Source organism: Mesoplodon mirus (genome assembly GCF_964341445.2).
Source record: "Mesoplodon mirus genome assembly, chromosome: 13".
In the NCBI taxonomy this organism is placed as follows: Eukaryota; Metazoa; Chordata; class Mammalia; order Artiodactyla; family Ziphiidae; genus Mesoplodon; species Mesoplodon mirus.
Window position 1 is genome coordinate 22340192 of NC_138989.1, and position 25622 is coordinate 22365813.

The 25622-nt window shown below is 42.9% G+C and overlaps 2 protein-coding genes across 6 annotated transcripts in view; both read right to left on the reverse strand.

The window, feature by feature from the left end:
• The window catches only part of TTC28 (tetratricopeptide repeat domain 28), a 581552-nt gene extending 568808 nt beyond the window's left edge, over window positions 1-12744 (reverse strand). For both annotated transcript variants that reach the window (XM_082640381.1, XM_082640380.1), the window contains exon 1: window positions 12526-12744. In XM_082640381.1, coding sequence (XP_082496507.1) covers window positions 12526-12627 — 102 coding nt within the window. In that variant the 5' untranslated portion in view covers window positions 12628-12744. The remainder of the gene's footprint in view (window positions 1-12525) is intronic.
• Window positions 12745-16362: 3618 nt separating this feature from the next.
• CHEK2 (checkpoint kinase 2) overlaps window positions 16363-25622 on the reverse strand; it is a 40925-nt gene continuing 31665 nt past the window's right edge. For 2 of the 4 annotated variants that reach the window (XM_082641077.1, XM_082641078.1), the window contains 3 exons: window positions 25048-25133; window positions 18522-18602; window positions 16363-17698 (listed from right to left, as the gene is read on the reverse strand). In XM_082641077.1, the coding sequence (XP_082497203.1) occupies window positions 17609-17698; window positions 18522-18602; window positions 25048-25133 (257 nt within the window). In that variant the 3' untranslated portion in view covers window positions 16363-17608. Of the gene's footprint in view, window positions 17699-18521; window positions 18603-22189; window positions 23578-25047; window positions 25134-25622 lie in introns of those variants that run through there. The other 2 variants (XM_082641079.1, XR_014295763.1) reach the window with 2 other exon arrangements.

Below are 25622 nucleotides of genomic sequence, written 5' to 3' on the forward strand. Positions count from 1 at the left end.
CAAAGAGACATGACTTAAAACAAAGCAGTATAGGGAATTCCCTGGTGGTCCAGTGGTTAGGACGCAGCGCTTTCACTGCCGGGACCGGGGTTCAATCCCTGGGTGGGGAACTGAGATCCCACAAGCTGTGCAGTGCAACAAAAACAAGCAAACAAACAAAAAAGCAGTGTAAAACTGTCTAGACATTCAATTATTTCAACTTTTTCCTTCAAGAATAAGGAAAAGCTCAAAAATTGATATTTATTAAGCAAATACTTACATTTTACTCTCACAGGAAATTCAAATGAAGAATATATTTCTGGAATCCATTTTTTTTTTAAACAATCAAAAACTTTCAGGAAACTAAAATTATACGTTAATTTCACAAACCTGATCTTGGGCTAAAATTCTGAATCAATAAATGACTTATAGGGCTTCCCTGGTGGCGCAGTGGTTGAGAGTCCGCCTGCTGATGCAGGGGACACGCGTTCGTGCCCCGGTCCGGGAAGATCCCACATACCGCGGAGCGGCTAGGCCCGTGAGCCATGGCCGCTGAGCCTGCGCGTCCGGAGCCCGTGCTCCGCAACGGGAGAGGCCACAACAGTGAGAGGCCCGCATACCGCAAAAAAATAAATGAATAAATAAAATAAAATAAATGACTTATAGTATTAATTTTGCTTTGTTTTTAAGTTAACAACTTTTAATTTGTATTATAAAGACTGAGTCCCTTCATCAATAAACAAGGAAGATACAAGCTATGATTTTATTTTATAATTCCTTTTATTTCAGAGATGCATATGAAATTAGAATCATTCCTTTACTATCTTAAAAACTATTATTTTTATATAGACTCATTTCGTTTAATACTTTTCTTCATTATCTGGTTTAATTCCCATTATTCATTCAAGAAACATTGATGTCAGGTACTTCATTAAGCATTAGTTTAATAAACAGCTTTTATAATTTTAAATACTTAAAAATAAACTGCTTACATTGTAGTTAATTTTATCTTTTGATTGATAAAATGAAAGAATAAACTTAGTATCAAGTACTCATTCTTTGGCTCTATCATCATTATAGGGACTCAAATTCCAGAATACTGTGCCAACATAACCTTAAACCCCACAATGAAAACTAGATTTTAACAAAATATCCAGGGGAATTCCTATACTGCCGTTCTGCAACAAGTAGCAAAAGTTCTAATTGATGACTATATCCTTAATGATCATTCAAATCAAAGATAGTCTAGGGCAATGGTTAAGAACGTAGACTCCAGAGCCAAACTACTAAATTAGAATCCAGGGCAACTCAGCTTCCTAACTGTTGAGCTTGAGTAAGTTACTACTTAGTAACCTTGCTGTATCTCAGTTTCCTCATGTGTAAAACAGTGATAACGATAGTAACTACCTCATAAGATAGTTGTGAGGATTAAATGAGTTAATTTATGTAAAGGACTTAGAAGAGTGCTTAACACATAGTAAGCATAACATGTTAGTGATAATAATCTGAAACCAACAAACCTTATACTTATGGAAGGAACACTGCCTACACACAGTACTCTATAATTTACATGGTTCTTCCAAATATACCTAACAAAAATTTTATTTTTTTATGAAATATATTTGGAATTTATGATCAATTTCCTGAACAATTTTTATAAATGGTTTTCATAAATCTTTGTGGAGATTAAGAAGCAATGAATTTGGGACCTCCCTGGTGGCACAGTGGTTAAGAATCCACCTGCCAATGTAGGCAACACGGGTTCAAGCCCTGGTCTGGGAAGATCCCACAGCCGGCAGAGCAGCTAAGCCCATGCAACACAACTACTGAGCCTGCGTGCTGCAACTACAGAGGCCCGCACACCTGGAGCCCGTGCTCTGCAACAAGAGAAGCCACCACAATGAGAGGCCCACACACCGCAACAGAGTGGCCCCCGCTCTCTGCAACTAGAGACAGCCCGCGCGCAGCAACAAAGACCCAACGCAGCCAAAAATAAAATAAAGAAAGAAGCAATGAATTTAAGAAGAGCATTATTTGACAGTGGAGCAACTTTCAAAAATCCTGTTTCTACATAAGCTAAAACCATAAGGATCCAAGACAGCACTCTACACAAAAACATTACATACAGAACAAAAGCATTTGTGGCAGTGTTTTTGGTACTTTTTTAGTACCCTCAGGAAATTGTGCAATCCCCTGTCAGATACTTTTCCCAAGGACAAGAAACTACACACAGAACCAAATGTCCAATAAAGGTGCCTGAATTCCAAAATTATATTAGTAGCATGCAAATTCCTGAGAGGGAAATGGGAATGACCAATTAACTCCAAAATAAAAGGTACTGTTTCAACCTAAGTGTTTGCCCTTATTAAATATATACTCTTCAGTATCAAACTGCACTAACAAAATTTCAGGAAACTAAGCTCTCAGTAAAAGACGGTCACAGGGTTAAGTCTTATGGAGTTGATGGCTTCCTCTGCTCTACAACTTGGCATAATATCTCATAAGCACATGGAGGTTAACATGCTTGCATTAAAAATGTTGTCATGGGCTTCGCTGGTGGTGCAGTGGTTGAGAATCCACCTGCCAATGCGGGGGACGCAGGTTCAGGCCCTGGTCCGGAAGGATGCCACATGCCGCGGAGCAGCTGGGCCCGTGCACCACAACTACTGAGCCTGCACTCTGGAACCCACGAGCCACAACTGCTGAGCCCACATACCACAACTGCTGGAGCCCACATGCCTGGAGCCCGTGCTCCACAATGGGAGAGGCCACCGTAATGAGAGGCCCACGCACCACAGGGAACAGTGGCCCCCTCTCACCGCAACTAGAGAAAGCCGCACACAGCAATGAAGAACCAACACAGCCAAAAATAAATAAATAAATTTATTAAAATGTTGTCACTTATAGACCTGTGTTTTCTGATAAGATTTTCATTGTTTTTGCTCTTACATTTAGGTCTTTGATTTATTTTGAGTTAATTTTTGTGTATGGTGTGAGGTAGGGGTCCAAATTCATCATTTTGCACGTGGATATCCAGTTGTCTGTTGTCCAGCAACATTCACTGAAAAGACCATTCTTTCCCCCATTTAATGGTCTTCACACCATTGTTGAGAATCAGTTGGCCATAAATGTGAGGATTTATTTCTGGACTCTCAATTCCATTGACCTGTGTTATTCTTAAACTAGTACCACACTGTCTTGATTACTGTTGCTTTATAGTAGATTTTGCTTTTTTTTTTTTTTTTTTTTTTTGCAGTACACGGGCCTCTCACTGTTGTGGCCTCTCCCGTTGCAGAGCACAGGCTCTGGACGCGCAGGCTCAGTGGCCATGGCTCACGGGCCCAGCCGCTCCACGGCATGCGGGATCCTCCCAGACCGGGGCACGAACCTGTATCCCCTGCATCGGCAGGCGGACTCTCAACCACTGCACCACCATGGAAGCCCTATAGTAGATTTTGAAATTGGGAAGTGTGAGACCTCTAAGTTTGTTCTTTTTCAAGATTGTCTTGGCTATTCTGGGTACCCTGCATTTCCATATGGATTTTAGGATCAGCTTGTCAATCTCTGCAAAAAAGGCAGATGGGATTTTGATAGGAATTGCACTTAACCTGTACATCATTTGGGGGAGTCCTGCAATATTAACACTGTTAAGTCTTCTAGTCCATGAACTTAGGATGTCAAGATTAGACTTATTATTTTAAAACCACGTTCCTTAAACTGCCCAGTCCGACTGCTAAAATAAAACAACCAAGAAAAATACCTTCAGCCCCAAAGAACTGAATCCATTCCAGCTTTACTTGATGCTGCAGAGTTCAATCACAAAAGAAAGAAAGGTCACACAAGAGATCCCAATAATAATTTTTAGAATGTTTGTCCTTTAAACCTAATAATTACCCTCTTCTCTCATCTCCACTTGCTCCTACTTTCTATTTATTTGGATGATTCTTTTCCAATATGTCTTTTCTTTTAACCTATTCTTACTTTCCCCTCTTCATCTTCAAAAATCATTTTTTCTTACATCTATAATCTAAAAATGGGCACCAATGGCTTTCTATATGCATGATTTGGCAAAATATAAGTATCAAGGTTTCTGACTTTCCTTTTATGATGACTGACAGAGGGAAATAATAATCATAGTAAATTTCATCTTCATCAAAGTGATGTTCTTTATGCGATTCTGGAAGTGCTGAGAATACTGATAAGAAAATTTTCCTACCATTTTCTGAACTAAGTCCACAGTAAGTTGAAACACTAGTATGGCAATTTTTGAACTTCTACTATGGCAAACTTAGCCAGTGACAGCATGGCAATGCCAGATATATAATCATGAAAAGGAAAACCATATACAATAAGATGCCTTCCATATTTAACAGTCACAGCTAAACTTTCTTTTCACTCTTGCAAAGCTACAACAGAGTCAGGTTTGCTGTTTTACTTAGACCACCTGCTATTTCTTAGCAATCCGTTCTTTATCCACAACATAGTACCACATCCTCATTACAAACAGTTATTTGTCAGCTAGAATCTCAACAACTCACATTTCAGATTACTGCAATTTAACCTTACACTATTAATTACTAAATAATGCATGTTCTCCAGACTGAAATTTCCTGTCCTAGAGGTAATATAGCCATGAGAGAAAAAGGGGGTTTTTGGTAGTGGTCACAGTAAGGGCAGTTGGAGCCATACTATGACACCTGCTTCCCCTCTTTTACTGTTCTACTCTCTAGTTACTGTTACTGCTTGTTCAATCTCCCAATACTACTTTTGACCTCTAGTAAAAGGGACTAGTCTCTGATCTCTAGTTAAAGAATAGAAGGATATTATAACTGCTTTCTGTTTCTCAACAGCAAGAAAATATTAATGATAAAACAAGCCTTATATCGCAACATTAAGTAGACATTACCAGTGGTATAATCTAGCTAAAATATTTAACTTGGATCCATCAAGTCTTTTAGTTTACAGGAAAAGAAACAAGATAAATGGCACCACATGGAAGCTACCAGACAAATCCAGAAGTTAACTGCAGGACAACTGGTTTGGTCTCCCCAGTGACTCAGTCATGAAAAAAGGGACCATGCTACATTAAAAGAAACTTAAGTGACATTAATTAAGGCATGATCCTGGATTAGATACTGATTTTGACATAACAGCTTCAAAGAACATTCTTAGATAGGCAAAAAAAATTTTTTTAATTTATTTATTTATTTATTTATTTATTTATGGCTGTGTTGGGTATTCATTGCTGAGTGCGGGTTTTCTTTAGTTGCGTTGAGCCAGGGCTACTATTCATTGCGGTGCACGGGCTCATTGCGGTAGCTTCTCTTGTTGTGGAGCACAGGCTCTAGGGCACAGGCTCAGTAGTCGTGGCGCACGGGTTTAGTTGCTCTGCGGCATGTGGGATCTTCCTGGACCAGGGCTCGAAGCCGTGTCCCCTGCACTGGCAGGCGGATTCTTAAGCACTGCACCACCAGGGAAGCCCCATAGGCAAAATTTTTAATATTGTCTGAGAATTTATTAAGAGGAAAATTTACTTAAATGGAAAGTTGGTGGGGAGGGGGGTCACTGCCTGAAAAAAAAGGTTTCAAAACAGTATCTAGGGCTTCCCTGGTGGCGCAGTGGTTGAGAGTCCGCCTGCCGATGCTTGGGACACGGGTTTGTGCCCCGGTCCGGGAAGATCCCACATGCCACGGATCGGCTGGGCCCGTGAGCCATGGCCGCTGAGCCTGCGCGTCCGGAGCCTGTGCTCCGCAACGGGAGAAGCCACAACAGTGAGAGGCCAGTGTACCACAAAAAAAAAAAAAAAAGTATCTATATAATGTTCACCATACAATCCAGCAATCCCACTCCCAAATATTTACAATATGTATATATATATATATATGTGTGTGTGTGTCTGTCTGTATGTCTTATGAAACACACAAAGACTTGTACGTGAATGTTCATAGTAGCTCTATTCACAATCACTAAAACCCAGAAAAAAATCCAAATGTTCATCGACTAGCAACTGGATAGCAAATTGCAGGACACGTACATTGGAGCAGTACTCAGTAATAAAAAGGAAAAGTCTTCTACAACTTTTACTGACTGTGATGGTGATTATACAACTATACATATTTGTCAGAACTCATACAACTATACACTTAAAGTTGATAAATTTTATTTTTTATAAATTATACCTAAATAAAGATGATTTTAAATATAATTAGAAGTAAAGACATTTTGTGCAGTCTTATTTTAGCTAAAATACCTATATACATTTGTCAGTATGTGTGCAAATATTGTTATATAGAAAGATGTACAGAAAAAGTTCCAGAAAGTTATGTATTAAGGTATTAATAGTAGTAATCACTGTATTAATAATTTTACGGGAGGGGGGTATTTTTGCTTGTCTTATGTTTTCTAATTTTATACCATGCACACATGCAGTTTTTATAATAATAAAAGGCTGTGTGTGTGGTATTTTTTTAATACAGACACTTTGATTTAAAATTTTCTTGGGCTTCCCTGGTGGCGCAGTGGTTGAGAGTCCGCCTGTCAATGCAGGAGACACGGGTTCATGCCCCAGTCCAGAAAGATCCCACATGCCGCGGAGCGGCGAGGCCCATGAGCCGTGGCCACTGAGCCTGCACATCCGGAGCCTGTGCTCCGCAACAGGAGAGGTCTCAAGAGTGAGAAGCCCACCTCCCGCAAAAAAAATAAAAAATTAAAAAAAAATAAAATGAAATGAAATAAAATAAAGTAAAATAAAATTTTCTTATAGGGACTTCCCTGGTGGCACAACGGTTAAGAATCCGCCTGCCAATGAAGGGGACACAGGTTCGAGCCCTGGTCCGGGAAGATCCCACACGTCTCGGAGCAACTAAGTCCATGTGCCACCACTACTGAGCCTGCGCTCTAGAGCCCACAAGCCACACCTACTGAGCCCGCGTGCCACACTACTGAAGCCCACGCAACTAGAGCTCATATCTGCAACGAGAAGCCACCACAATGAGAAGCCACCACAATGAGAAGCCACCACAATGAGAAGCCCGTGCTCCGCAACGAGAAGCCCGCATACCACAACGAAGAGTAGCCCCCCACACACTACAACTAGAGAGAAAGCCTATGCGCAGCAATGAAGACCCAACACAGCCATAAATAAATAAATAAATTTTAAAATAAATAAATAAATAAATTTTTCTTATAGAAATGTCTGTGAGATCAATCTGTGGATCTGTGGGTTATAAATTTAATTATAATTGTGATTCTGAAGGTAAGTTTATATTGTTTAAATAATATTTACAGTATAAGCAATTATTTTATTTGGTTCATAGTGAATACACATTCAATGAACATATGTTACAAGCATCATATCTGCATTATATTGTTGTCTCTGGTTTCCTCCTGCACAAAATAGCAATCTACTCCAGCTACTGAAGAAGCACCAAAATAAAAATAATACTATTAAATTTCAATTCAAACATCAAGCTTTGTCTCTAAGAGTTTTTTAAAAACAGCAATCATTTTATGGCTGAGTAATATTCCATTGTATATATGTGTCACATCTTCTTTATCCATTCATCTGTCAATGGACACTTAGGTTGCTTCCATGTCCTGGCTATTGTAAATAGTACTGCAGTGAAGGTGGATAGACCTAGAGTCTGTCATACAGAGTGAAGTAAGTCAGAAAGGGAAAAACAAATACCATATGCTAACACATATATATATGGAATCTTAAAAAAAAATGGTTCTGACGAACCTAGGGGCAGGACAGGAATAAAAACGCAGACGTAGAGAATGGACTTGAGGACACAGTGAGGGGGAAGGGTAAGCTGGGATGAAGTGAGAGAGTAACAGTGATATACATACACTACCAAATGTAAAATAGATAGCTAGTGGGAAGCAGCTGCATCACACAGGGAGATCAGCTCAGTGTTGTGTGACCACCTAGAGGGGTGGGATAGAGAGGGTGGGAGGGAGATGCAAGAGGGAGGGGATATGGGGATATATGTATACATATAGCTGATTCACTTTGTTATACAGCAGAAACTAACACAACATTGTAAAGCAATTAGACTCCAATAAAGATGTTAAAAAAATAGCAATCATTCAAAAGAAGCAAGAATTGTAATCAACAAACTTAATGAAAAAATACTGCTTCTGCTTTTAGTAAAAATAAGTAGTAAAAGAACAGGACATTAATAAGAACTATGGGGTAAGAGCAAACAGCTTTCAGTTATACTTTTATTATTTTTAATAATACATACAAATACGTTGTCAAATATCGTATAGAGCAGCCTAGATTTAGCAGCCTTTTACAATACAACTGTGTGGTGTGAAAGACTCTTTCACTGTTCCTCAAACACTCACAGGGATTTCTGGGGTCACAGAAAAGTGACGGGGACAGGAAGAGGTTTGAGGTTTGAGGTTTTGGTTTTGTGGGGGGAGGGTTTGGTGTTTGTTTGTTTGTTTTGGTCTGAGTTTTAGGTTTGTTTATTTTAGGGGGGAGGGATTTTTTTTTTTTTTTTTTTTTTTTTGGTTTGGCAGTTTTGTTTGCTTTGGGGCTTGCTTTTAAATAGAGTTAATTAGCAAAAGAAGATAAACAACAAAGTACCAAATCCCTACCACACGCAAGGCATTGTTCTAAATATCTACCTACATTCTCTTTTACTTAACAATTCTTTGAGATGGATATTACTGTCCCATTATACATATGAGAACACTGGATATATAACACTTAAGATTTGTCAAAAACTCAACTAGTAAGTAGCAGAGCCAAAACTTAGAGATATGAACCTGGATTTGCATCCATACTTGAGCTTTCAAAGACCATTCTTCCTCACTATTTTCGAGGAAAGATCTGAAACAGAAAATTGGAACAGACTACCACTAAATGATGAAGCTAAAAGATATATCCAAAACTCAACTGTATTTTTTCTATACACTAGCATGAGCTAGTGATGAACAATGATGTGAAATGAAATGTTAAAAACAGTACCATGTACAACAGCATCTAATAGAATAAAATAAATACTTAGATAAATTTTTGGAAGAAATGTAAGACTTGGGCCTGAAAACTATAAAACATCATTGAAAGGACAGATTAAACACAATCTCTATAAAAATCCCAGCTACTCTTGGGCAGAAATTGATATGCTGATCCTAAAATCCATATGTAAGGGACCCAGAAAAGTCAAAACAGTCTTGAAAAAGAACAAAGTTATAGAACTTACACTTAATTTCAAAACCTATTACAAAGCTACTGTAACCAAATAGTGTTGTACTGACATAAGGATAGGCAATAGAATAAGATTGAGAATCCAGAAAAAAACCTAACACATATTCAGCTGATTTTTCAATAAGGGTGCAAACACCACCCAATGGGATAAGAACAGTCTTTTCAATATATAGTGCTGGGACAACTGGATCACAATATGCAAAAGAATGAATTTGGACCACTGCTTTACACCATATGCAAAAATTAACTCAAAATGGATTGACAACCTAAATATAAGAACTAAAAACATAAAATTCTTAGAAGAAAGCATAGGGGTAAACCTTCATGACCTTGAATTTGGCAACGGATTCTTAGATATGACACCAAAAGCATGAGCAACAAAAGAACTTCATCAAAATTAAAATGTTTTTTGCAACAAAGGACACTGTCAAAAAAGTTAAAACACAACCTACAGAATGAGAGAAAACATTTGCAAATCATATATCTAATTTAGTATCCAAAATATTTTTTAAACTCCTACAGTTCAATAATAAAAAGACAAATAACCCAATTAAAAATTGGACTCCCCCCCAAAATGGACAAAGGATTTGAACAGAAATTTCTCCAAAGATATACAAATGGCCAATAAGCACACACACAAAAATATGCCCAACATCATTAGTCATCAAGGAAATGCAAATCAAAATTGCAATAAGATACCATTTAACACTTACTAGGATGGCTAAGTTAAAAAGACAAACCATGGGACTTCCCTGGTGGCGCAGTGGTTAAGAATCTGCCTGCCAATGCAGGGGACATGGCTTCGATCCCTAGTCCGGGAAGATCCCACATGCCGCGGAGCAACTAAGCCTGTGAGCCACAAATACTGAGCCCAGGTGCCACAACTACTGAAGCCCACACGCCTAGAGCCGGTGCTCCACAACAAGAGAAGACACTGCAATGAGAAGCCTGCGCACCACAACGAAGAGTAGCCTCCGCTCGCCACAACTAGAGAAAGCCAGTGGGCAACAATGAAGACCCAACACAGCCAAAAATAAATAAAATTAAAAAAAAAAAAAAAAGACAAACCAATAACAAGTACTGGCAAGACTGTAAAACTCTCATACACTGCTGGTGGGAATGCAAAATGATGCAATGACTTAAGAAACAGTTTTTCAACTCTTCAAAAGGTTAAAATAGAGTTACCATATAACCCAGCAATTGGGATATGCCCAAGAGAAATGAAAACATATGTCCACACTAAAGCTTGTACACAAATGTTCATAGCAGCATCATTCATTATAACCAAAAAGTGGGGGGGGGGAACCTATGTCTATCAATGCATGAAAAGATACAATGTGGTATATCTGTTCAATTAAGTATTATTCAGCTATAAATAAATGATACAGGTACAACATGGCTAAACCTCAAAAACACTGATAAGTGAAAGAAGCCAGTCACAAAAAGACCACATATTGTAAGATTAATTATATCTCAACAAAGCTGGGGTTTTTTAAGACACTTTAAAAAAAAAAGTCATGGGGATGCACAGCATGGTGACTATAGAACTATAACACTGTATTGTATATTTGATTGTTGCTAAAAGAGTAGATCTTAAAAGCTCTCATCACAAGAAAAAAATCTGTAACTATGTATGGTAATGGATGTTAACTAGACTTACTGTAATGATCACTTTGTAACATACATAAATATCAAATCATTATGTTGTACACCTGAAACTAATGTTACATGTCAATTATATTGATATCCCAATTAAAATAAGGAATTTTTAAAAAGACATGTGCATGAACTACAAAAATGAAACGCTGAGAGACAAAAAGCACCTAATTTTCAATTTTTCTTCTTCACATGCATATTCCTAAAATTTTGTCTTCGTATACATTCATATTTTGTCCATGAACAACTACTGAAATTAAATCAAGTACTGAAATTCAAAAAACATGAAAAAAACAGCTCCTGAAATATCAAATAACTTTCAAACAATTCTACTTCAGCATTGACTCTGAACTAAACATAAATCTCAATTTCAAAATACCACATAAAAATTACAAATACTCAGAGGTTTAAGCAAATTGCCAGCTTTTCTGAACAAACAGTAATTCAGATTTGCTTTGATGAAAATGTAAATATTTACCTGCCTGAAAAGAACAAAATCCTATAAGCCTAGTGTTCCCAAATGATGAAAAGAAAGAAAAATGCAATTTTTTAATTCAGAATTTAGTTTCAGAATTAATTTTAACCTAGCTAGGATTATACATAGTTGATGGTTTATACTAAGCAAAGTATACCCTGCTTTTGCCTAAAATATACTGAAAACAAGGCATTTATAAACAGTTACAAAAGTTAAGTTGGGACTGAGAAAAATCACATCATACAGTAAATGTGACAGAGATAATAACTTCAAAAAGCTCCTGAAAATACAAGAACTCCTATTTTGGAAACTCCCTAAGAAATTTAGTCCTTCTACAAATATTTACTGACCATCTACCATGTGCTAAGCACTGCGCCTGATACCAGGATGCCATGGTGAGCAATGAACAGATCAGGTCCCTGCTCGCAGGAAGCTTACACTAAAACAGTGCTTGTCAAATGTGCCTGATATAATCACTCAAGAGCTTGTTAAAAATTCAAAATCTGCTCCTCTTCTTTGGAGAGTCTGAGTCCGTGGGCCTGGGGTGAGTTATGACGCCTGTATATTTATCAAGCGCTCCAGATTATTCCTATGCCCTGGCTGTTTAGGGAGCCCGATGCTCGGCGGCATCCCATCCCATCCAGCCGGAGCCCCACCTCCGAAGTCCATTTCACTCAACTTCCTTCACCCTGACCGATAAATACCCCAAACACACCACCACGCTGAGATGGATGTAAAGCATTCCAAAATCACTCTGTGCTGAGACACCGACAGACTTGCTTCCTTCCGGGAACGGACAGCTCACTGCCTTAGATTCCACCTGGGGCTGTCTGCACCTGAGCCTCCCGGGGCTGCGCCGACACCTGTCTCCTAGCGGCTGCGGTCTACCTCTCCCGTGGGCCCGAGTCACGGGCAGCCATCGCCCAGCGGGGACGGAGGCAAGGGATTGGCACCGCGCGCATTAGGCGCCGACTGTATACGGCCCCCCGTGCGCGCACACACACTCCCGCGGAAACTGAGGTGGGCAGGCAACAGACCGGGTCCCGCTGCCGAGCGGCGCGAGGCAGGGCTCGAACCCGGACGACAGGGCGGGTTCCGCCTCGCGGGCGCTCGTCAGCCGCCGAGGCCCGGCCCGGCTCGCACCGACGGAGTTTCACAAAGAAAGTCTCCCGGCCCGCGCCCCTCACGCACTCACCGGAGGCGGCGCCGGCGGTGACTCAGGCTCCCGCCGCCTACGACTCCGTGCCGGGGTCGACCCCGGGGTGGGCTCGAGCGCCGGCGGCGGCGACTGCTCCATCTCCGCGGGGCCCGGGCCGCGTCCGCCTCGAGCTAACGGTCCCGCCAGCTAGGCGCGCGCGCCGGCCCCGCGCGCCATGTTCCCGCCGTGCCGCGCGCCGCCGCGGCGACCCCCACACACCCCCACACACCCAACACCGCGCACGCGCGCATCGCCGCGCCCGCTCCCCGCGCGCCTCCGCTAGTCCCCCCGACCGCGCAAGCGCGCACTCGCCGCGCCCCCTCCCCGCGCGCCCCGCCTCGCGCCCTCTGGAGCCGGCCGCTGTTCCCAGCGTTGCGCCCACCCCCTCTGCGCCGTCCTGCCGGGCCAGAGAGCTCGCCGTTCTGGGCTGGGCGCCGCCGCCTGCCGCACTGCGGACGACGCCGGACCAGACCCCTCTGCACTGCCCTTTTTGCTTCACCTACTTGGGCTTGAGGAGATGGTCCAAGCCAAGAGGGAATTATCCCAACAAGTCCCGGGGGAAGACGCCGCTAAGGTGATGAGAGCCCCATCGCGAAGGTGTGTGAGCACGTGCGCCAGCCTAAGTAGCACAGTTGATGTCCATGTCCCTGGAAAGCCGGACTCAATGGAGAATCCGAGTTCGAGTCCCGCATCTCCACTCACCTTTGCCTGATTAAGGTCAGGTCTCCAGGAGCCTGTTTCTCCTTAATCGGGAACGTCCAGCAAGTTAGGAGGACTTGAAATAATCCAGATAAAATGTCAACACCGCACCTAGTGCTCACCAAATGGTAATCCAGTGACAAGACCTCTTAAGTAATTTTGTTTTATGGTAACCAAGGGGCCTTGAAAAAGGACATTTCGGTTCAAGTCTTGCCTCCGGTTCTTGCAAACTGAGAAACCTTGAACAGGTCGCTTGACAGACCCAGAGAGCCTTGATCTCTAAATCTGCAAAGGGAGGAGCGGCAGTAATACTTCACGGGGTTGAGGTGAGCTTTCCAATGAGGCACACACCTCTCTGAGCACAATGCCTGGCACACACCAAGCTATCCAAGCTTCAGTGGTATAATTCCAGCCCTATCTTCCAAGACTCCTAAAGTTTAGTGAAGGGGGCTCTGCTCCCAAACCCTGTGGTATAATTAGCTGGGAGGGGGCTCGCTCAACCTTGGGGCTGGAGGGACTTAGTTCCCACATCTTCACTTTCCATTCTCTGCCCCAAACCTCTCTGGAAACCCTAAAGTTGGCACAAAAACAACAGCAGAGAATGTTTTCACTTGTAAAAAGAAAAGAAGAAGAGTGCCTGAGGGTCTCCTGGAGTTTTAAGTGGTTGAATTTATTAGTCTGGCCTTTTCCAGACACAAGTAACCAAAAATTTTTAAAACAAAATTTTTTTTAATTTAAAAAACTCAACCTGGAGTAAAACAATTAAGGGAATAATTGAAAAGTCCTGGGTGGTACCTCACTTAAGGCGTAGCTGGATCCAGGTGCTCAAACGATAACCTCAGTGTTTCTACAATCTCTCAGCTCTGCTTCCCTCTGTGATGACTTCATTCTCATGCAGTTCTCTCCACATAGTGTCCTGGGCAGCTCCTAACTCACATCTACCATGGTAGGGTGAAAAATGGCTTCCAAAGATGTTCTCATCCTAATTCCCCAGAATTTATGAATATATAACTTTACATATTCAAAGCAGGAGCTGTTTCCCAGTAGTTCCAGTACCAGCCAAAGTCTTGGGTTTTCTTTCACTGGACCCATTTGGGTCATGTGACCTGCCTGAGCCAATCACAGCAAGATTGGCCAGATCTGACTATATGGAGACCCTCTAGGAAGGGGGTGGGGTCAACCCTGCCAGAAGGACCTGGGGTTGGGGCAAGTGGGAGGAGGGATTCCCCTCCCCCAGAAAAAATAGGGTTGCAATTACCATAAGAGGCATCAGGTTCAGGACAGACACAAAGTACAGCTGTCTATTGCACCATCATCAAGGCACCGGAGGTCCACCACCAAGCAACATGCCTGTTCTTCAAAAGGGACTGGCAGTTACTTCAGTCACTGGGTGGTACCCCTCCACCTCTGCTCCCACCACCCACCCCAGACCTGGCATTTCCCAAATCTGTTTTGTCAAAGGAATCTCAGTTATCCACCCATCTTGTGTGAACCCAAAAAAGGTAAACAGGTGATGTTACTTCCTTGCTCAAGAACTTTCTATGGCTCCCTCTGGCTATGTATGTGACCCTCCCACCTTTAATGATAGAAGCCAACACTGACAGATGCCCTACCAGGCACTTTAAATGAAACCTCCACCACTGAATCCTCAGAAATGCTGTATTAAGATGGTACTCTTATTGCACCCATTTTACAGATAAGGAAATAAAAGCTCAGCAATTAGAAGTAACTTGTCCAAAGCCAAAGGTCAGGAAGTTCAGAGAGCTCAGATTAGCACAATATTGCTCCCACTACTGATGTTGCCATCCCAGCTCCATTTGCTCACATTTCAAAATCCTGTGCCCACCTCCAGCTGGGTGGGCAGTGAGAGGAGCTCTACCAGAGGAGCCTCTAGGCACCCCTTTGTCTTCTATAGCGTGCGAGGGGGCGGGAGGGGGAGGCAGACACCTAGGTACCATCTCCCCCTCCCTCTATGACTTCATGGGATAGGGAAAAAGAATTCCCCAAAAAGAAAACCGGAGTATAAGGTTAAGAAGAGGAAGTGGATGCTGGGTGTCCCCAGATTGGCAGCTGATGTCTCCCCATTAGTAATGAGTGTATTACCTTCCTCTGGCTGCTGTAACAAATTACCACCAATTGGGTGGCTTAAAATAACACACATGTATTCTCTTAACTTTTGTAGGTCATAAGTCTGAAATCAGTTTCACCTGGCTAAAGTCAAGGTGTAAAATAAAAGGACTGGTTCCTTCAGGAGGCTCTGATGGAAGAATCCAGTTCCTTGCTTTTTGTCAGCTTCTAGTGGCTGCCTATAGTGGCTTGTGGCCTCTTCCTCTGTTTTGAAAGAGCACCACTCCATCTCTTCTGACTCTGACTCTCCCTGTGTCCCTCTTAAAAGGAACATTGTGATAACACTGTGCCCACCTTGATAAAACAGGATGGTCTTCCCATCTCAAGATCCTTCACTTAATCACATCTGCAAAGTCTCTTTTGCCAGGTAAAGGCACGTATTCATAAATTCGGGGGATTAGGATAAGAACATCTTTGGAGGCCACTATTCATCCTACCATGGTAGGTATAATCAAAGAGCTAATACAAAGTGCTCTGGAAACAGAGAAGGGCTCCCTGACTACCCCAAGAGGGAAAGATGCCCTAAGAAACCACAGCCTTCACATTAAATATTCAAATGAGCTAAAATCCATCTAACTTGGCAATCTCAGCCTCATTCCTTTAAATAGGCAAACCACCTAAATCCCCATCTAGCCCTCAGCAACAGGCCAGCCAAGCCTCAGAATGCTTGCACACCCTTCTAATTTCCATTGCCAACCACCACCCTCATTGCCTGGGGCAACAGCTGTGTGCCCCTCACCCTCCCCTGGCTGGCTCACCAGTGGCATCTGAACCAAGACACTCAACTCATGGCATAGTCAGCAAGCTACAATATGGCCTAGCATCAGTCAGCCAAAGTTACAAAAGAAGCAAAATCAGTGGGTCAGAAAGAGACAAGAAGAGCCAGCCATTAGAACTGCCTGGTCTCCTGATGGCTCCCAGGCCCAGCCCTCTGTAAGGCTGAAACAGATCCCCTTTTCCATGAAGTAATTTGAATGGGCCTCTGTTCCTTGTCACCAAGATGTCCCAGCTTCCACAGATCATGGCGTTGTACCCATTCATCATGATTGAACATACTGGCATTCAAGATTTAGAAATCAGTCTCATGTGAGTTTTGTCAGTGTGAGTCAACATCCCTGAGTCTGAATGAATAAGGGATGGAGGAGATGAGGAACATGAATTTGAGTCAGAAAGCCCTGGGTTGGGTCCCAGCTCTGCCACTTCCTAGCTGTGTGACACTGGGTAAGTCACCTTACTCCTTCAGCCTGGGTTCCTCACCTATAACAAAAAGGTGATCAGAGGACCTAGCCCATAGAATCACTAGACAAGACCAACCTAGGGAGGCGCTTTACACAGGGCCTCCTTGGTCATCATTGGGTCAACATGACATGCCCACATGCCTTAGTTACATTTCCAAAATCCAAACAGCTCTGAAACTGGAGAGTCCTCCATAACTCTCGTGGCAGAAAAGATGGACCTGAAGTGACATGAAGCTATTTACAGTTTTCTCTATTCCTCTTACTGTGAATATTTGCTGCAGAAATATTAAAGTGTTTGGTTATAGGATTCAGTGGGGTATTACATATAAACACAGTTGATGTGCCTGGTCCTCTTCCTAAAATCAGGAAATTTTTGAATTTCACAACTTACCTGGCTCTGTGATTTCAGAGATGATGAGGGTGAGAATGGGACTCTAAAACTGGCCCATGGGGGAATTCCCTGGCAGTCCAGTGGTTAGGACTCCACACTTCCACTGCAGGGGATACGGGTTCGATCCCTGGTCAGGGAACTAAGATCCCGAAAGCCGCGTAGCCAAAAAAATGAAAATGAAAAATAAAATTTTTAAAAATTAAAGTTAAAAAAAAATAAAACTGGCCCATAGTAGATGCACCAAGGTACCGACCATCTTGTAAGGACTCTGGCCAGTCTCGACACACCCCACCCTGACTCACTGTGCCCCATCCCCTGCAACTTTAGAATTTGTATGAAGCTCACCCAGGGATACATCCCAAGAAACCTGCCTGGTTACAGCCAAGGTAGAGGCATCAGACGAAAGGCACACCACTTCAAATATGCACACACTAAAGGCGTGTAATTAAGAGCTGATCAACAAGCAAAAGCACAAAGCCCAGGTTCCGTTACATTTTGAACTGTGTATCAATGATTATGGAAAAGCCACTGTTCCCATAATGAAAATACAAGCTATGCAAAACAGATTTAAAGAACAAGGCAGCAGGGTTCAAGACAGTACGTTTCTTTCACGGCCAGCTGGTGTTCATGACACAGCAGCACACACAGCCAGGCGCTTTTTGGGGTCGGCGTCCTCTGCTTCCCCTTCAAGAAGCCGCTTTCGACTTGTAGAAGGCTGGAAGTAGAGGAAAAGGGAGAAATGTTCAAAGAAAACCTCCGGCTTGGTTACAGTTTATCAAAGCTTCCCTATACACTTCCAGTAAACTTGGAGCCTTTCAGGTGAAACTTCTAGGACCAAGAATACTGGTTGTCCTCATTGACTCTGAATCCCCACCACACCCCTCCCAAACTCAGACACCCCGATCGGACTGACATTTCTCTCCCTTGGGGCTTCCAACCACTCAATGATGTCTATTCAAAGTAAGCAGCCTAACCAGGCTCCTCTTGGTTGTCTTCTAAATTAGGAAATGTCAAGGGACCACAATACCTCTCCCAGGAGCCTCAAGTCTTGCTCTTTTGTGAGAAGACAATCTTTTTTGTGTCTTTGTTTCCCCATTTATAAAATTGCAAGGGAGCAGAAGGAAGAGGAGTGTTACCGAAAGAAGGCAGGACAGGAATGAACAGATATTAACTGATACCTACAAAGAACTTTAGAGGAATAAGATTATAATCAGAAATCATCAACCACTCCCCCAAATTTAAAATTTTTCAAACAAATTTAAATCTGAGCCTCTAATAAGTCTTCCAATCTTGCCTTACAGGAGACTTCCTGAATGATAACTCCTACCTGTGCTTCTCTAATGCATTAAACATACTCTTCATTATTAAATCTTCTAAAGGTGCCAGAGCAGATCAAGCTGAAACAAAGTATCTACTACATTATTCCTTACCAAAAAAATGTTAAGCAATCACTGCTAAAGAGACTATTCAAACTCCTTATCCTCCACTCATTGGCTCTTTAAACTTAGCCTATATTTAATGACCATGATCCAGAATACCTGGGCGGGAACCTGAGGCAGAGTCATCGACTTTTCTTCTTCAGAAAGCAAATTCTTAAATTTTCTCTTCATGTCCTCATCCTGTGAAGAAATGAAAAACATAAGTAGGCTGTGAATGAGGGAAAGAAAGCTCCTGAAAGGCAGGGCTAGGATGCCCCTGGAAACAGGGAAGTAGGCTAAGATGGGGATGAATGTGGAGAAAAGGGAAAAGTCTAATCAGCAGTCGGTGCTCAGTCAACACTGGCTGAACCAAACCCATACGCTTAAGAGCTCCGGGTGAATGTCTACTACTAGCAGACTGACTACAACATAATGAGTAACTGTCACCTTTCAATTATGTAACTATGTAACAAAAGGATTGGTTGACTAAAATATACTTATGGAATTACATAATTTCATCTGTGAAAACAAAGGAGCAAAGAAATAGTTGCTTATCCAAACCTGTCATATAAATTTATTTTCATTATATGATCCTTGAAAATCTGTGGTAGAAAATGTATTACACTATGTCACAAAGCCCCATCAAACTATTTCAAATGGTTTCAAGTGTTTTGACTAGTGTTAAGGTAAGAGAGAATTATTAAAGACTTTGTAAACCAAAAGGTGATATACAAATAATAAAAATAGAAGTAATTATTATCAGTAGAATATAGCTGAAATATGATAAAATCTTCTGAAAGAGCATTTTCTTGGTTTTTACTATATTTTAATTTCATTAGCAAATAAATTTTATTTTGAAAAAAAAAAAAAAAAAAAAAAGAGCTCCGGGTGGGTCAGAGAGAACCATAGACCTTAGTAGTCAATCTTTCAGAGCCAGCATCCCAGATCCTGAGAGATGGCGATCAGGACGTCAGAGGCTGGGGTTGGCTCCATGCTGCTCCCCAGATCTTTCCAGGAGGTCCCCCCTCCCACTGCCAACAATGAGACCAGTTACCAGGGCCACCCTAACAAAGCAACCCTGCACCCTAGGAAAATTCACCCAGCAAGCACTGCACAAGTTGCCAGAAGGACTTCAAGCCCACAATATCCCAGAGCTAATGAGAAAAAAAAAGTGAACAGGTGTTTATTGCTGCTGGAGAGGGAAATGAGGGGTGGGGCAGGGTACACCGAAAACTCCTGCCCACCTCCATGGATAATCACTTCTGCAGGGCTCACTTCTGCATCTGGGAGCCCTGAGAGGTGACAGCCCTCCCTACCTTCAGAAAGGTGAAACACCCATGACTAGGACTGTGGGCTTTGGGGCCAGCTGAAAGCTGAGCTCAGCCACTCACAAGTAGCATGTGCAGAATACAGACCCAGAGCAGCCCACTTCCAAACCCCCATGTACTTTTCCATCCAACCCCCGCTCCACTCCTCCCACTACGCCAAGTGCACCATGGTGGGTGCAGAGAAAGGACCTAGGAGTGAAGGCCTTCAATATTCAGCAATTTGATGGATATAGAAAAATTAGTGCTCGAGGATGAATTCACCTGTTCTACATCTAGTAGCTAGAATCACCTGCTTCCATCACTCTGTTTATTGCATCATTCAGTGTAGCTCCCCACTGCCAAAGTGCGAAGTTCATCTGGATTCCACTCCACACTGTCCTCTAGGATCTCATTTCTCAGCAAGGCCACTCTCAAAGGTCCATCCCTTATTTCCTCCTACACCTGCTTACAGCCTCCGCCAGAAATGCCCTCTGTGTCTCCCTGCCCACCCACCTCACCCACCTTCCTCATTCACTCAGTGAACAGTTGAGGACCCTTAGATACCAGGCACTGTAGTAAGCACAGGGGCCTCCATATCAGAGGGACCCAATCAATGTTGAAAATGCTATTCCCCCGTTGCTGTGGCAACTGAATTGTGATTGTCATGGCTGAATTGTGTGAGTTATGACTGAATTGTGCCCCCCGGACCCCATTTATATGTTGAAGCCCAACCCCCAGAACTGTGACTGTATTTGGAAGACAGGGCCTTCAAACAGATAATTAAGTTAAAATGAGGCTCTTAGCTTAAATATAAGACATGACACCATAAAACTCCTAGAAGAGAATATAGGCAAAACATTCTCTGACATAAATCGTACCATTGTTTTCTTAGGTCAGCCTCCCAAGGCAATAGAAATAAAAGCAAAAATAAACAAATGGGACCTTATCAAACTTACAAGCTTTTGTACAGCAAAGGAAACCACAAACAAAATCAAAGGACAACCTACAGACTGGGAGAAAATATTTGCAAATGATTCGAGCAACAAGGGCTTCATTTCCAAAATACATAAACAGCTCATACAGCTCAATAACAAAAAAAATCAAACAACCCAATCAAAAAATGGGCAGAAGACCTAAATAGACATTTCTCCAAAGAAGACATACAGATGGCCAAGAGGCACATGAAAAGATGCTCAACATCGCTAATTATTAGAGAGATGCAAATCAAAATTACAATGAGGTACCACTTCACACTGGTCAAAATGGCCATTGTTAAAAAGTCTACAAATTAAAAATGCTGGAGAGGATTTGGAGAAAAGGGAACCCTCCTACACTGTTGGTAGGAATGTAAATTGGTGCAGCCACTATGGAGATACAGTAAGCAGGCTCCTCAAAAAACTAAAAATAGTTGCCATATGATCCAGCAATCCCACTCCTGGGCATATATCTGGACAAAACTATAATTCAAAAAGATATGTGCACCCGTATATTCATAGCAGCACTATTTACAGTAGCCAAACAACCTAAATGTCCATCGACAGATGAATGGATAAAGATGTGGTGCATATATACAATGGAATACTACTCAGCCATAAAAAAGAATGAAATAATGCCATTTGCAGCAACATGGATGGACCTAGAGATTTAGTATGATATCACTTATATGTGGAATCTAAAATATAACACAAATGAACTTATCTATGAAACAGAAACAGACTCACAGACATGAAGAACAGACTCGTGGTTGCCAAGGGGGAGTAGGGGTGGGAGAGGGATGGACTGCGAATTTGGGACAAGCAGATGCAAACTATTATATGGAGAATGGATAAACAACAAGGTCCTACCATATAGCACAGGGAACCATATTCAATATCCTGTGATAAACCATAATGGAAAATAATATGGAAAAGAATGTATACATATATATAACTGAATCACTTTGCTGTACAGCAGAAATTAACACAATTTTTAACATATAAATTTATTTATTTATTTATTTACTTTTGGCTGCATTGGGTCTTTGTTGCTGTGCACGGGCTTTCTCTAGTTGCAGCGAGCGGGAGCTACTCTTCGTCGTGGAGGGTGAGCTTCTCATTGCGGTGGCTTCTGACGGAGCACGGGCTCTAGGCACACGGGCTTCAGCACTTGTGGCTCACGGGCTCAGTAGTTGTAGCTCGCGGGCTCAGTAGTTGTGGCTCACAGGCTCTAGAGCGCAGGCTCAGTAGCTGTGGTGCACAGGCTTAGCTGCTCCATGGCATGTGGGATCTTCCCGGACCAGGGCTCAAACCCGTGTCCCCTGCATTGGCAGGTGGATTCTTAACCACTGTGCCACCAGGGAAGCCCAACACAACACTGTAAATCAACCATACTTAAATATAATAAATTTTTTGTTTAAATTGGGCTCTTAGGGTGGGGCCCTAATCCATTATGGCTGATGTCCTCAGGAGAAAAGAAGAAGACACCAGGGATGTGAGCACACAGAGAAAAGACCAAGTGAAGACACAGAGAGAAGGCAGCCACCTGCAGGGCAACGAAAGAGGCCTCAGGAGAAACCAAACCTGCTGGCACTTTGAAATTGGACTTCCAGCCTCCAGAATTGTGAGAAAATAAATTTCTATTGTTTAAACCACCCAGTCAATGGTACTCTGTTATGGCAGTCTGAGCAAAGTAATACTGCTATGTCATCCCCAGGCCACCCTGCCCTTAGACAGTCTCCACACCGTGTGAACTTGCGGGTACCGGAAGCCCTGTGGGCAGTCCTCATCCTGGGGATCCTCCATACTCTGTGCCTACCCCTATTACCACATGTATCTCACTGCTCTGTAGTCAGGGTTGGCCGCCACCTAGACTGTGTATCCACAGTGCCTAACAGTGCTTGACACATGAGCTCCTTACCTGTCCTCTGAAAGCATGAATGAATGCATGAAGAGATGAAACCATACAGCCAAACAGAAATGACCACAAGCCTATTTAAGCCTGTATTTAAAACAAGTCATCAGTTGGGAATTCCCTGGCAGTCAAGTGGTTAGGACTCGGTGCTTTCACTGCTGGGGCCCGGATTCAGTCCCTGGTTGGAGAACTAAGTTCCCACAAGCCATGGCATGGCCAAAAATGAAAATAAAAAGAGTCATCGGTAAGCAGTAATATGAAAAAGGAGATCATTACATACCACAGATAGAATGTGTATCTGTAAATACCCTTCCTTTGAGATGTCTACAATCTATTCAAAAATATGACATTGTAACATGTCTCCAAGTTAAGCAGGAAAAAATCCTCTATTTCAAGAAGTAAACATGGACTTCCGTGGTGGCGGAGTGGTTAGGAATCCGCCTGCCAGTGCAGGGGACATGGATGCATGCCCTTGTCCGGGAAGATCCCACATGCTGCGGAGCAACCAAGCCCGGGCACCACAGCTACTAAGCCTGCACTCTACAGCCTGCATGCCACAACTACTGAAGCCCACGTGCCTAGAGCCCGTGCTCCACAACAAGAGAAGCCACTGCAATGAGAAGCCCTCGCACCGCAACGAAGAGTAGCCCCCTCGCGCCGCGGCTAGAGAAAACCCATGCACAGCAACAAAGACCCAATGCAGCCAAAAATTAATTAATTAATTAATTTTTTTAAAAAAGAGGTGAACGTGAGGTCAAAGGTGGATATAAGGGATGCTCCCAAAATTGGACACTGTTAATAACAAAAAAGAGATCAGAACTCACATTCCAAACACTCAGTCCAGTGCCAGACCCATAAAACCATTTAGTTTCCTCAAAAACACTGAATTTTCCCAAAATGAAACCTAAACTGTCACCATCAGGTGATTTACGTGGGCACTTGGCATCCTCGTCCTCACTGAATGTTCACTCCACCTTCTGCTGCAAAAATAAAATGTGGACAAAAGAATATTCAAGTGAGACCCCTGTGGCAGGGTTGAATTTCACCTTTTCCTTAGTTGTTAACAATTTTGAGACAAAAAGTACAAGAAAAATAGGCTATGCTTGTTTGTACATTTTGGGCAGATGTAAACCCTGTTCCCAGGCCTAACTGGCAAGCTCGGTTTTCCTCAAGACTAACACAGCTCCTCTACCTCCATATCTGTCCCCCAAGAGTTTCCCTATTAAGGCACATGAAAAGAGCCAAGAGGAATGTTTTTCTTTTTCATCAAAATTAAGTCCCCACATGCAAAGGCACCCTTTATTTCCAAATTCCTTTTCTCCAGGGTCCTGCAGTTTCAAATCTGTGTGGTCTATTAAGTGCTAAATCATCTGACAGATTTTTTCCTGGAGGGACTGCTGTTTCCAGGGCAACATCCCAAACACATATATCTACTTTTTGTTTCTTGTAAGGATTTCTTGTTCTCAACCTGAGCTGGCCTGAGCAGAACTGTTCGGTGTGGAGGGTTGGAAGAGAGAAAGAACGAGGACACTCTTCCCAGAGCCCCAGAAGCACAGTGCTGAGACTAGATAACCCAAGGAGTTCCTGGACTAGAAATTCCCACAGTATGTGAGCCTCCAGCTCAAGCAACCTGGTTAAGTCCCCCATCCCCACAGGAAACAGAGACCAAATGAAAGTTAACAGAAAGGCGTATGGCTATGCTAAAAGGAACTCCACTTAACAGAAGACCTGGCATCCATCAAAAAGCCTGCCCGAGGCCGTAGTGAATTCTAAAACCAAAGGCTAGCCCACCGAAGCCACTAAGGACTTCCAACCCTGGCAGCTCGAATGAGATCAGTACATAATCTAATGGCAGCCACAACCCCCAGCAGAGGAAATGCAGACTTGAAAGGCACAGGTGACAATCTGCTAACGGCATGCTTACTCACCATGAACGAGAAGTGGGACCCCTCATGCCCGATCACTTGGGCTTAAGAAATAGCCAAATTCTCCCCCAACGAGGCTGCTCCCCTCCTCCCACCCCTGCTTCCCTGATCTAAGGTTGAAGATGGCTGGAACGCAGCCCATCCCACCCATCTGGGGTACGGTGTTTGAGGGAAGAGAAGGACATAGCTAGGGTGGAAGTTTGGAGCTAGAACAATCTCTCAAAGGAACACAATGGAACACAACTGAACCGCAGACTCAGGGAAGCCAAGTGGAACCAGGACAGGCCATAAAGTGAGCTTGTCTATCCAAGTCAAGTTGTAAAGGTTGCACTCAAACACGAGACACACCCACACTCAGACCCATAGACAAACATACACATACCCACACACCTAAACCTGTCTTTAAAAATTGCATTAAACAGACCCAACAAAGCAAACATATGTTTTCATCCTCTTCCCCATCTCTCAGGCACAGTTCAGGGCTGCCTGGGTATTTTAGGCTGGCAGGCACTGCCCCATACACACCTGAAGCCACGGGTGTCTTAAAGCTTCTTCTGTCGTAAAACGTGCCTTTGGATCCACTATCAACAACTTCTTGACGAGGTCCAGAGCTAAAGCAGTAAGATAATTTGGCAAATCACAGTGAGAAGGATAAAGGCATTAAATCAACAAAATTAGAGTGTGCCAGAATCACAGGCCAACATCCAGAAAGAGGAGAGAGGGGCTGAGGTCCTTGTGATCAGTAGGCATGGTAGGCAGGGTCCCCTAATCCTCCCCATTCTGTATTTGTCCACGTGCTCTAGAACACCAGGAACGACCATGATGCTCCCCAACACTCCCTGCTCAGACATCACAACCTCTTAGCTCTCCGTCCCTACTCTCCTTGCTGGACTCAAGTTCAAACTAATTAAAGCTGAACTTCCCCCAGTTCTAAAACTCAGGATGTTCAGCCAACTCTCTCCAAGACCCACAGAGTGATGGTGAGAGCTCCTCAGCCAGCGAGAGCTCGCTCCTTGAAATCCCAGGCTTGGCAGAAACAAAGCTTGACAGCCAGCAACAAGTGGAGGCTGGCTGTATATTGCAATATTATTTCTTAGACA